The sequence below is a fragment of the Marmota flaviventris genome, chromosome 7, assembly GCF_047511675.1.
Source record: "Marmota flaviventris isolate mMarFla1 chromosome 7, mMarFla1.hap1, whole genome shotgun sequence".
Taxonomy (NCBI): Eukaryota; Metazoa; Chordata; class Mammalia; order Rodentia; family Sciuridae; genus Marmota; species Marmota flaviventris.
Genome location: NC_092504.1, coordinates 39598726 through 39612631, shown reverse-complemented (window position 1 = coordinate 39612631; position 13906 = coordinate 39598726). Strand labels below are relative to the sequence as shown.

The window sequence follows — 13906 nt, the reverse complement described above, 5'->3', positions numbered from 1 at the left end:
TATCTGCAGGAGATTTGTTCCAAATCCCCCAGTGAATAATGAATATCCCAGATATTACCAAACCCTATATATTCTGTTTTTGCCTCTATACTTACATATCTATGATAAGTTTAAGTTATAAATCAGGTACAGTAAAGGTTTAAAAACAATAACAATAATAAAATAGAACAGTTATAACAATATATCATAAAAATTATGTGAATATGGCCTCTCTTTCAAAATATCTTCACAAAAAGAAAGTACTTTCTGGCTTTTCTTTGGCATATCCAAATTGCTTGCCTTACAACTTTTACATTTTGGGAATGTTACTAAGATAAGTGTTTTGAACACAGCACTGTAATATTATGACAGTTGATTTGATAATTAGATGACTACAGGTTATTGGGCGATTAGCATATACAATGTGGATACTCTGGATGAAGGGATGGATGATTCATCTTCTGGGCAAGATGAAATGGGATGGTATATGATTTCACCTAATCAAACAATGTTCAACTTTAAACTTATGAATCACTTCTGGAATATTCCATTTAATATTTTTGGATCACTGTGGACCTCAAATAACTGAAACCACAGAAAGCAAAACCATGAATAAGAAGGGACTACTGTAGTATACCAAATATATGAAGTAAATCATCACTTCACAAAATAGCTGATAAACACTTTCTTTTCGTATCTCTTTTAATGTCCCCAGAATCTGTCTGGTCATCTAAAAGGCATACTATGATTTGAAAACAAATGAGAAATGGGAAGCAAGAGGACAATATCTTAAATTGCCATATTTTACTAACAAGTAGGGAAGAGCAGAGAGCTTACTATAATGAGAAGGATTTTCAGACCACATTCAGACCGGCTGTGATCTGTTAGTAATGTGTACAGTGGATATGGGACAGGAGACAGGGAAGTTGACATATACTGCTTATCTGGTGTCTGGATTCTCCTCTCTTAACAACTCCAATCATTTTTGCAGACCCTGCCACTTGACAAACTATGAGGTGAGTGTTTTAGGTAACCAACAACCTCAATCTTTAGAACTAAGGACATTTTACCATTTATGCAAAATTAAAGAAATATGTATTCAAAACAACTCTACCAAGAAATTGGTGTGGAGAGAAAGGGAACAGTTGTGAAGGCTGGTTCTCGTCCTATTGCTTTATTATATACTAAACCCTATCCAGTTTTTACTTAATCTCTGCAGTTCTTAGCAGTCAAGTCTCTATTAATTCTCTGTTGAGAAAGTAGAAGAAACTACTGATTTACAAATTTCTATTTTAGTGTTTCAAAACAAATCGTGTTTGTTCTGGATCTACATTGTGTAGCTGGCATTTGGTACTAGCCTTGGTATTAAATAGATCTTCAATAAATACTTTTAATAAATCAAAACAAAAAAAAAAGAACACTTGATATCCAGAATGAAAGAGACATTGACTGTTAAGAGTATGTCCAGTGTAAAATAAGGGAAATTTTTTTGATATTTCCAATTATTCCCATAGGATTCTGCCTTCCTCCATCTACAGACCCTTCCCATCCTAGGTTGGGAATTCCTGGGTTATCAGATCTGTCACCCTAACAGTGCACTAAAAATGGGTGCATATTTGTGGAAAATAAACTAAACTAAAACACATTTTAGGTTGTTGGTTACCTAAAATACTCACCTCATTGATCTTATAGAACAGAGTAGAATAGTATTCATTAGAGACTGAGAAGGGCAGTGGGGAAGGAAAATGAGAAAACGTTAAATGCAGGCACCGACACACAGTTCCAGTTTTCTATAGCACAGTAGGATAACTTTGTAAAAGTAATCTGCTATATTTCAAAATCAATAAAAGAGTACAAAATTCCTAATGCACAAAAATGATTAAAATTGAAAGATATGGAAGTACTTGTAATCCCTGTTTGATCACTATATGTTGTATATATGTATCAAGTTATTATAAGGCACTCCATAAATATGTACAAATATTATGTCTAAATTTAAAAATAGAACAAAGTAGATATAGAAAGTAGCATGACAGAAGTAAATGGGATTAGGAAAATTTAAAAATAAATAAATAGATAAGTGCATTTCCAAATCCAAATGAAACATCTTGCTGGGCAGCTAAATTTTAAAAAGAAAAAAAATGGAAATTTGCCAGAAATATTAGAAAATGTTTACAAAGATGGAGTTCGAAAGTTTCTGTAACAGCCAAAAAGGAAAGAAAAAAGCAGAGAGAAATGTTTATATGGTGTTTTACCCTGCTAAAAAGCAGAGCAAACCTGAGGAATCTGCACTTTCTTTCTCTACAAGGTAAACTTGAATTGAAGAGCAATTAGATGCCAGACTCCTATTTGTTCTAGATCCAATCATAAAATTTTTGCTCTGGTGCTATCAATAGTAAGGATCCCAAATTTCCACAGAATTTATTTATTTCTGGTCTATATAGTTTTCCTCGGAAACCTTAAAAATAACAGCTAAGAACATACTGTATCTTCACGGATCACAGAAGGGTTATTAATAATTTCAAACTCAGCCACATTATTATTGTTTCCACATTAAGAAGTCCCCATCAGTTCCCAGGAAGTGCTCCCTCCACCCCAAAACTTACTACAGGCTTTAGCTTCCTTCTCCAGGGTAGTCCAATGGATCTGCTCAAAGGTGTCAGCAAGCAGAGAAACTGTGGTCAGTCATACCCTCAGCCCACCCAAAACATCCAGGGCTTTTATTTAACTCAGTTCAACAACAAGAAGCATCTATGAGGCTAGAATGGTCAGGGGTGTTGGAATAATGAATGTTGAGTCAAGGGACTTTCATAGCCCCATACATGCTCCATGTACTTTCTGCTAAAACTAGTTAGAGGTATATACTTTGATTTACTACTGTAGGAAGAAGCAAGGGATTATTTAATAAGTTTTCATTTAGTTATTTTTTGCCAGGTGTCTGAGAGTATGGGCCATCCCAAATTATCTTTATCTCAGATTAGGGCTTATGGTCTCTTGGCCATCAAGATTAGGACTGCTTAAACTTTATTGTGGTTATGTATCACCTGTCAATCTTGTTAAAATGCAAGTTCTGATTTAGCAGACCTAGGACAAGTCCTGAGACTCTTAATTTTTCACAAGACCCCAAGTGATATCAGTGCTACTGGCACAGAGCCACACTTCAAGGAACAGGGAATTGAATAACTTGAAGCAGGCTTACAGTCCTTTTGAGTTCTGGTTTACTTCCAGTTCATCCTAACATGGGAGTTTCCTACTTGATTTTTGCTTCCAAAAGTTTATCTGCAAATTCTTTTTAGTTTCCCACATGAACAGTCATGTTATGTGGAAAATAATGATATTTTTCTCCTTTTAGCCTTATTGCACCTTATTGGACCTCTAATAAAATATCAAACAGAAGTGGTTATGAAAGCATTCATGCCTCCTGCCTGGTCCCAACAGAAAAACACTCAATAAAATTCACAGTGGGCATATTCACCAGAAGATTTGATACATATATATGGTCCCCAACTTATGATGGTTCAACTTTTAACTTCATGATGATACAAGTTCAAGTTTCAACTTCATGATGATACAAAAGCAGTATGCATTTAACAGAAAACAGACTGAAATTTTTGAAATTGGATCTTTTCTCAGGCTAGTGATATATGGTCTGAGACTCTCTTGTGATGCTGGGCAGCAGCAGTGAACCAGAGCTCCCAGTCAGCTGCACTATCATGAGGGCAAACAACTCATACTCGACAGTATATGCACAAGGTAATATTTTTTGTAATTGTATTTTTACCTGCCATCATTTCCACAAAATGCCCACTTGTATTTGCATATGAAATATTCAGGACTTTATTATAAAATAGACTTTGTGTTAGATAATTTTGTTCAATTGTAGGCTAAAATAAATGTTCTGAGCATGTCTAAGGTAAGCCACATTAAGCTATGGTGTTCCTTTGGTAGGTGTATATTAAACACATCTTCAACTTATAATAGTTCCAATTCATGATGGGTTTGTCAGGATATAACCCCACTATAATCCAAGGAGCCCTCTGTACACTTTATTCGATGAAGAAAGTTTTTTCTCTTCCTAGTATGCTAACAAGTTTTTATTTTTTTAAATAATGAATGGGTGTTAAGACTTGTTAAATGCTTCTCACATCTATTTTTACATACATTGTTGATGTAGAGTATTAAACCAACCTTGCATTCCTGGAAGAAACCTGAATTGGTCACGTACTATTATCTTATTATAGAAGGCTATATTTGTTTTGCTAATATTTTGTTTATAAAACATATAACTATGTATATTATAGAGCCATAATTTTTTCCCTTAATATAACGTACTTTTCAATTTTGATATTACATTATTCTGGGTTCACCAGAAAAGTGCAGCCAATTGTGATGCAGGAAGAGGGAGAGAAAGAGAGAGGTTTTTATTATAAGGTACTGACACACATGGCCACGGAGGCTGAGAAGTCCCAAGATCCGCAGTCAACAAGTTGGAGACCTAAAAGAATTGATGGTATTGTTCTCATCTGAGTTGACGACCTAAGATCTAGGAAAACCATTAGTGTGAGTGCCACTCCAAGTCCAAACCCAAGGCAGGAGAAGACCAATGTGCCAGCTCAAAGAGAGTCAGGTGGAGAGAATGAATTCTTCCTACTCTGCCTTTTTGTTCAGGGTTCCAGTGGGTTGGATGAGGCCCACCCACATCAGGTTGGACAGTCTGTTTTACTCAGTCTACCCATGCAAATGTTAATGGCATCCAGAACACCCGCACAAACACACCCAAGAATATGTTTAACCAACTATAAGGGCACCTAATGGCCTAGTCAAGTTGACCTAAGAAATTAACCATCACAGATACCAAAGTTATGCTAACTTAATACAAGTTAAGAAGTATTCCACATAACTTCAGAGAAGTTAATAATTAGTCCACATTTTCTGTTTCTCTGGGAAAGAGGCTAAGATTGGTATAATTTCTTATTTTGTTAAATTCACTGGTAAGCTATCTGGGCCTGGAGTTTTCACGGTGAGAAGTCATATTAGGACTTAATCAGAGAAACAGAACTACTAAAATACACATAAATATTTATTATAGAGACTTGACCCTACACAACTGTGGAAGTGGATTGAGCCATCTCTGTAAGGCCATTCATTGTCTTCAGGCCTGATGCCAGAGCCAGATATCCACATGGAAGGCTGTGGGAAAAGGAAAAAGAACATAAAAAGGGGGAGAGCAAGCACAATCCAGCCACCAGGAATGAGCTGAGGGTACACTGGATCTCATTTCTTGCTTCTGATCTTGATGTGCAGTTCAGAAATTCTGCTTTGTTTGTTTAATTGTGAATTCTATTTCTGTAATAGGTTTCCTATTTTTTCTTGCATTAGTTGTGGTATGTTATATTTTTAAGGCAAATTAATTATTATGAGATTGTTCATAAATTCTCTCATTTTCTTTGTAATGTTTGTAAGATCTGTAGTTATACTTCTTTCTCTTTACTAGTGTTGGGTTAGTTAGCCTTCTTGCTTTCCTTCTTTTTTAGAAGAGGCCTACCAAAGAGTTATTAATTTTATTAGTTTACCAACTTTTGGTTTTGTAGATTTTTATCTATTGTTTGTTTCCCTTTCATTAGTTTCTGCTTTTACCCTTATTTCCTTTATTCTACACTTTGTTGTTGTTGTTGTTGTTATTTTTGGTACTGGGGATTGAACTCAGGGGTACTCAACCACCAAGCCACATCCCCAGCCCTATTTTGTGTTTAGGGACAGGGTCTTACTGAGTTGCTTAGTGCTTCACCATTGCTGAAGCTGGCTTGGAACTGGTGATCCTCCTGCCTCAGCCTCCTGAGCCCCTGGGATTACAGGCATGTGACAGCGTGCCTGGTTTATTCTACTCTCTTTTAAGTTTAATTTTCTGTTTACTTTCAAGATTCTCCTGTTGGAAACTTAAGAAACTGATTTTTAGCTATTCTTCTTTTCTAATCTGTGCATTTTCCTCAAAACACAAAATGCATTCCAAAACTTTTGATATTTGATGGGCTGTATTTTCGTTACTATTTAGTTCAAAACATTTTCCATTGTGATATATTTTTTTTACTCATGGATTACTTAGAAGTTTGTTATTCTATTTCCATACCTAGGGCTTTCTTGTTATCTTTTTATTATTTGTTTTAATTTATTGTCCCTAGAAAATATAATCTATATTCAGAATTTTGATGTTTGTTCAGTCTTGCTCTCTATCTTAGCACAATGGTCAATTTTGGTAAATGTTCTACATGCACTTAAATGAGCAATTTGAAGTTACTTTCAGGTACTGTTTTAGATATGTCACTTAAATGTTTGGTTCAGACTTTCTGCCTGTTCTATCACTCATTGAGAGAAGTACTAAAATCTCCTATTTGGATGAGCCATTTTAGATGGAAGATGAAGTCCCAAAAGCCTGATTAGTAAACAGAAGACTAAGAAGAAGAGATAATTAAGCTAATTTGCATTAGAAATCAACAGAAATATGGAGGAGGTGTGGAAAACCCCAGAGGAGAGAGATCTGCTACACATATGTAAAGGAGATAAAAGATTCATGAAACCAGGGAATATCTATTTGAAGATGTTTTGAGTTTCTATCATGTCAACTTCTATCTTTTCACACCTTCAGTAAAATACGAGACACACTAAAACAGAGGGTTTTGTTTTACTTCATTCTGAGGAAGTCAAGGCAAGAGCCAAGATCCATTTGTTGGCCATGAGAGGAGCTTTGCTGCCTCAGTAGAGATCTGCCTCCCCAGAACTTTGGGACATACTGAGCACCTGCTGAGCCCTGGGTGCTGTCTAGGTGTATTAAACACATCCTCTCCTTGTGCTTACCTTGCACAGTAACATGATTCAGGGGTCAAAAATGCAAAGATTAGACTGAAATATCACAGTGGAAGGCTGGTGAGAGAGGTGACTACAAGAGCATGAGTCTTGTGCCCCTCACTTCCCACAAGTCACTGAAGTCCTGGAGAAGATGGAATGGAATGGGGATTCTGGCTGTCTTATCCAGAGATGAAAGCCAGAGAGATTCCAGTTGGTACCTGGATTACCTAACCTTGCAATAGTGTTGTCTTGTCAGGACACAATGTTGGTAAAGCATCTAATGCAATAGCAAGTAAATGATCACTAGTTCCTATTCAAGCTGTCTTTGTAACTTCCCAACTCCCACACTTGGTGTTTAGGGCATGTGACCCCAAGCCCAAATCTGTCTTTGTCTGGCTCTCAGAGAAATCAGCTGCCACGTGCTTCCAACTTCACTGACAGGTGGTGAAGAACTGACCTTCCAGCCCTAGTCATACCTTGGATGACATCAGTCTCGTGAAGCTGCAATCAGCTTCACGAGAGACTCTGTGCCCCAACCATCTAGCTTGGCCATTTTCAAAGCTTAGCAGATTTTAACTGTTGGTTGTTTTTGGCCACTAGATATTGGGATCATTTGTTAAACATCAATGGATAAATAATATGGCCCTTAAATTGACTCATGTTTGAGTAAGTTTAAGAACCTGGCCACAACAAACAAAATTATTCAGTTTTTGTCATATCCAGAATATAGTACTCAGTACAGGGTGGTGGTAGGAAATATTAGGGTCTCTGGCAGCTCTAAGATCATTTGTGTCTCCTGGCCACATTCAAATCACAATCTGTTTAGATAGGGGAAACCTCCCCACTACCTACCTGTTTTGTTCTAAGGAAGAAAACTCACTCAGTGGGATCCTGCTGTGTATGAGGTGTGTTCCCTGAGAGCCAGGTGGACGGACTGGAGGCAGCAACACAGTGTGTCACATCTAGCCATGGAGTGACATAAACATGGGAGGAAAGAGATGATTCTATCACAGCTCAGGGATGGTGATGATGGGGTGGGGTGCCCTTGAGTCAGTGGCAGTCACACTCACACTGTATTCATATAACAATGAGACTTAATCTGTAAACATTTTTCCCTTGTTTTGTCCCAAGAAGAATCAAAGGCTGTTTTTTTTTTTTAGTAGTCCTTTCAGTAATCAATAAGTCAATTTCCTATCTTTAAGCAGTGAGAAGGTGTCATTTTAAAACTATTTTATCTTCAATAGGAACACCATTATATTACTATGTCTCCTTCATTCTCCTGGTCTCCGACACCCCCTTCATCTACTGCTTTATGAACAAATGGTTCCCCTCAGCTACAAGGCCACCTTTCCCTTTCCCTTCTAAAAATCCTTATCAAAAATATAAGAAAAAGGATTTGAATAAATGTTTTTATTAAACAATATATTTTCGAAATGGATGGAATTTCCCATTGCATAGCACCATGATTTTTAAAAATTTAGCTTCTCCGTGCGTCTTTTCCCACTTGCATTAAATTCTTTCTATTGCACATATTTTTCCCCTTAGATTTTTCCCAGTAAATGACTTCTTATTTTAAATGGTTCATAAAAAGTACTTGGGAGTATTCATATGAAAATGATGATTGTTTTCATAATTGTGTCCTTCTTTGTAGGATCCAAATCTAAAAAAGAAATAATTGACATGTAAAAACTCTTCAGAAAGGAATGTTCTTTTGTACAGTTTCAACCATAATTTATTGTGGTTTTATTTATCCACCATAGAACTAGAATCGAAGTAATCAATTTATAAACTAGCAAATGAAGAAATGAAAAAGGGTTCATGCATATGGAAAAGGCAGACTAACATTTTAGCCCCAAAGTTCTCTTTTCGTGATTATGGATCATTCCAAAATCAAAAATTATTGGCTGCTAAAAAAATTATTACTGCTAAAAAAACCATTTTCTCTCTTGTCTGTGTGAATAATACCCATTTCATAGGCAAAGTGTCAGGAAGCATGATATGTTATTCATGTTGTATTGGGGCACATATAAAGTCTCTATGGGCACAACTTCTAAATCCTCTACATGACCTACATGTCAAATCTTTATTTTGCTGACAAATCACAAATCTGTTTGGTCTGATGAAACACAGAAAGCATTGGGAATGAAGCTAAGACCTGCATAAGTGAAGCCACTACCTTTATTTTCTTCATCTGAAACAATATCCAAATAATTTTTATAAGGTAGTATATGGGAGTGCTATTGACTTTTTTTTTTACCTCAAGGTGATAATGACAAGGAACAGTAAAATTCTGTAGAGTCTCTGACTGCTATTCCACATCTAGAACTAGATTCTAAGGAAGTAATCAAGGATATGCCCACAACACTAGAAGACTTTAAAATAATGCAAAAATAAATGTACAAAAACAACTGTTGATTAGCTAACATTCAGTACATCCAGCAGTGGGATATTATGTAATCATTAAAAATATTTTAAATAGAATACTTTATTACGGGAGTTCTTAATATGGTATTTGGATGGAAAAATCATATTCACAAATAGAATGAACACATATACATATATGTATCATACATTTATAAAATTGTGATTATTATGTGATATAAAGATATAAGCAGAAGTGAGGTCAGCAAGATGGCAGAAAAGATTTCCCAACACTCATCCTCTCACAAAAACATCAGCTTGAACAACCGTCCATGCACAAAAATAGCTTCATATGAACTAAGAAATTTGGGTGAGCGGTTACAGCATCTACGTGTGGCATAGAAATAAGAAAAGATTTATTGAACAGGGTAGACAGGACTACATTAGTTGTAAGCAACTTCAACATTCAACATTCTTGTACATTTCAACAATGGACTGATCATCCAGACAGAAAATCAGTAAGCAAACAGTGAAATGAAACAATACTATAGACAAAGTAGACTAAGAAAATATATATAGAATATTCTACCCAATAGCAGCAGAATACAAAATTTTTTTACAGGTACACATGGGAAATTTTGCAAGATAAATCCTCCATCAAGCTACAAAACAAGTCTTAACAAATTCTTGAAGATTTGTATCAAGTATCTTTTCCATGTTTTCTAGTATGAAACTAGAAGTCAATAACAAAGAAAACTGGACAATTTACAAGTATGTGGGAATTAGTATACTCATGAATACTCAATGGTTAGAAAAGAAATAAAAAGGAACATTTAAAAAATCTTGATAGGAATGCAAATAGAAACAAAACATACCAAAATATATGGGATAGAGCAAAAACAGATTTAAGAGAAAAGTTGATAGCAAAAAACTGTCTGTGTCAAGAAGGAGAAAAATTTCAAATAACCTACACCTCAAGGACCTAGAAATAGAAGACTGAATTAAACTTGAAGTCAAAAGAAGAAAGGAAACAATAAAGATCACAGTAAAAATAATGAAAGGATAGAAAAAGAACAGAATAGATGGGTCTGGGGTTGTGGCTCAGCGTCAGAGCACTTGCCTAGCATGTCTGAGGCACCAGGTTCAATCCTCAGCACCACATATAAATAAATAAAAAATAAAGGTACAACAACAACTAAAAAGTATTTTTAATAAAAGAACAGAAAAGATCAATGAAATTAAGAATTACCTTTTTGAAAAGGTAAAACGTTTGACAAACCTTTAGAAATATTTACTAAGAAAAAAAAGAGAAATCTCAGATAAATGGAATTATAAGTGGAAGAGAAGACATTATAACTGATACCACAGAAACACAAAGGATCATAGAGACTATGATGAATAATTAAACACCCATAAATTTAGATGAACTATAAGAAATGGATTGATTCATAGAAACATGAAATCTCCCAGGACTCTATCATGAACAAATACAAAATCTAACCAGTCCAGTAAAAGAGTAAGGAAATCGAATCATTAATTCAAAACTTCCCAGCGACAACAACAAAAGCCCATGACCTGACAGCTTCACTGGTGAATTCTGTGCAACATTTAAAGAAAAACTCATGCCAGTCCTGAGTTTTCCAAAACACTGAAGAAGAGGGAAACCTGAAAATTCATTTTACAGGGCCAGCATTACCCTGACACAGAATCAAAGAGGCTAAACAGGCATTTCTCAAAAGAGCATATCCAAACGGCTCACAGATAATGAAAAAAAAAAAAAAATACTTAACATCACTACTCAGGGACATGAAAATTCAAATCAGAGATATCAGCTCACACCTGTGAGGATGGTGATTATCAAAAAGATGAAATTATAAAAAGTATTGGCAAGGACATGGAGAAGAAAAAGGACTCCCCTGCCCAGTACTAAGGATTAAACCCAGGTCTTATACATTCTAGGCAAGAACTCTACCACTGAGCTACTCTAGTTCTTTTTGAACTTTTGAGACAGGGTCTTGCTAAGTTGCCCAGACTGGCCTTGAACCTGCAATTCTCCTGCCTCTTTCTTCAGAGCAGCTAGGATTACAGGTTTGCATCACTGCATCTAACTGGGGGAAAAAAAACACCTTATATGCCATTGTGGGAATGTAAATTAGTATAGCCATTATGGAAACCAGTATGGAGGTTCCTCAAAAAACTAAAACTAAAATTACCATATGATCTAGCTATCCCACATCTTGGTATATATCCACAGTTATTTTGATGTTGAAGAAATTTCTGTACTCCCATGTTCACTGTAGGATTATTCAAAATAGACAATATATGGAGTCACCAGATGAATGGATAAGAAAATGTATATATATATATATATATATATATATACACACACACACACACACACAGAGCGAGAGAGACACACACACATGATGGAATACTACTCAGCCTTTAAAAAGAAGAAAATGTTGTCATTTGTAGCAACATGAATGAAACTAAAGGGCATTAAGCTAAGTGAAATAATCCAGTCACAGAAAGACAAATACTGTATGATTTCACTTATATGTGCAATCTAAAAAAGGCTGAACTCAAAGAAGCAGAGAGTATAATGGTGGCTGCCAGGACTGGGTTAGGAGGAGATCAAAGGATTCAAAATTTCAATTACATGGGATGAATAAATCCTGGAGAGCTCTTGTAATGCATTGACTACAGTTAATAATATGTCACACATTTCAACCTACTAAGAGAATATATCTTAAACCTTCTCACCACAACTTTTAAAGTAAGGCAAGCCTTCTGCTTATGACTTTGTCATTTTCATAATTAAACTGGGTCAGAAACCAGATCTAGCTCTGGTCACAGTTGGTTTGGCTCAGTCTGCGGTTGTGATTAGCCAAAAATATTTTACTTGGATTTCTCCACACTCCCCATATATAAAGAATAAGGAAACAAGAAATGATTTTTCCTTCCACATTTTCTAGCTTTCATTGAAGAAGTCATCTCAATCAGCAAAGGAGAGGAAACCTTCTATTTCACTTCTGCTGCAGCAACTGGCTCATGCAGAGTACGCCCTGTGCACCATTCTAAGAACTCTATGTGTCATTCGAACGTCACATCGCTTGAGGAGGTACGTGCTACTATTTTTACTACCACTTTTAGCTGAGGGACTTAAGGCTTAGGGAGGTTAAGTAACTGGCCTACAGTTACCCAGCTCTTCCATGGCAGAAGTCAGGAATGGAATACGGGTAGCTTGACCACAGGTCCGAGCTCTTTACCACCACATCCCATGTACACAGGGCGAGATAAACACAGCAGTGAAACCAAACCAAGACTTGGTTAAAGCTCTCCGCACATTCCCTGCCCACATTTTGGTACAGTTTTATTTCTTTTTTCTTTTTGTAAGGAGGGGAGAGGAATAAAAAGAAATGGAGAAGTGGTTTTTTTTTTCTTCCCCAACAAAATGAGATCTGAGAAATTTATATAGCTATTAGCTGGTAAAGGTAGTAGAAATGTCAAATGATAATAAAGTCTAGGATGTGTTCTGTGTTTGGTTTTATGGGGAAGTTTCCTCTCACTATACAGCCAGAGCAGAGAAAAGAGCACGTACTCCAAATCATATGTTCTGCTGCAAATGGGTTTCTCGGATAACCTCCACTGGAAATGAAGTAAGCCAAAACCCAATCTAGTTTACGTGGTGGAATATCCGCAATGCAAGTGAATTATCCACACTTCACAGTCTCATTCCTAACTGTACATTAGAATAACTGGAAACAATTTTTTAAATCCCAAAGCCCAGGCACCCCAGTAGGTCCTGATGAATTGGTCTGGGGTGGGACCCAAGCAATGGTATTTTTTAAAAGCCCTCCAGGTGACTCTAATGTGTGAAAGAGCTGAGAATCACAGCGACCCATGATGATTACAGGCTTTCTATCTACTTAACACTTCCACCATTGACCAGCCACATAATACTAGTGATTTACTTCATGTTCTTCAGCCTGAGCTTCCTTATCAACAAAATATGGATAACACAAGTACCAATCTAGTAAGGGCAAAAATGAGATAAAAAAAAAAAAAGAACCTAGATCAGGATCTGGGATGCACAAAGAGTCAAACATTCACAGTGATGTTAATGGTGGCGGTTGTGGTGGTAATGGTGATGATAAAGATAATGGGAATTTTTTTTTTTTTTTTTTACCTAAGATTGTTATTACAATATGTTTCTCCATTCCGGAAAGCAAGGACCATAACTTCTACCCTGGAACAAACCTCTAGAACCTAATACAATTTCTAGTCCATTTTGAAGGAATAGTGAAGTTCCCTAGATGTGGTAGCTCATAACCATAGCCTAAAATGTAAGGGAACCCACTCACCTGGGATTGAAACGAATTTTCTTGGGAACTTCTCTGTGGTCTATGACCACTTTCTGATTGTCTCTATAATTAATGGGGTCATCGGGGATCCTAAATTTTGCCATCTGAATTTCAGAGTCACTCAGTTGAGCACGGGAAATTCTTGCATAACCCAACCTGTAACAGAAATAGGGATGGTTTATAAAGGCTTTATTATCACATAAAGATTTGATGCATAGAGCATGTGCTTAGCATGCACAAGACTCTGAAGTCAATTCTCAGCCATGCACCCTCAAAAAATCTGACATTATTTAGAAGATGGCACCTTCCTTATGAATTAATTTCCTATTTCTAACTTGACTTTGTGTATCCCAACTAGA

General features: G+C 36.2%; 1 protein-coding gene across 1 annotated transcript in view; it reads right to left on the bottom strand.

Annotated features, from left to right (window-relative positions):
* Positions 1–8403: 8403 nt before the first annotated feature.
* The window catches only part of Cwh43 (cell wall biogenesis 43 C-terminal homolog), a 49096-nt gene continuing 43593 nt past the window's right edge, over positions 8404–13906 (bottom strand). The window contains exons 15-16 of the mRNA XM_027937953.2: positions 13548–13703; positions 8404–8482 (exon numbers count right to left, since the gene is read on the bottom strand). Coding sequence (XP_027793754.2) covers positions 8404–8482; positions 13548–13703 — 235 coding nt within the window. The remainder of the gene's footprint in view (positions 8483–13547; positions 13704–13906) is intronic.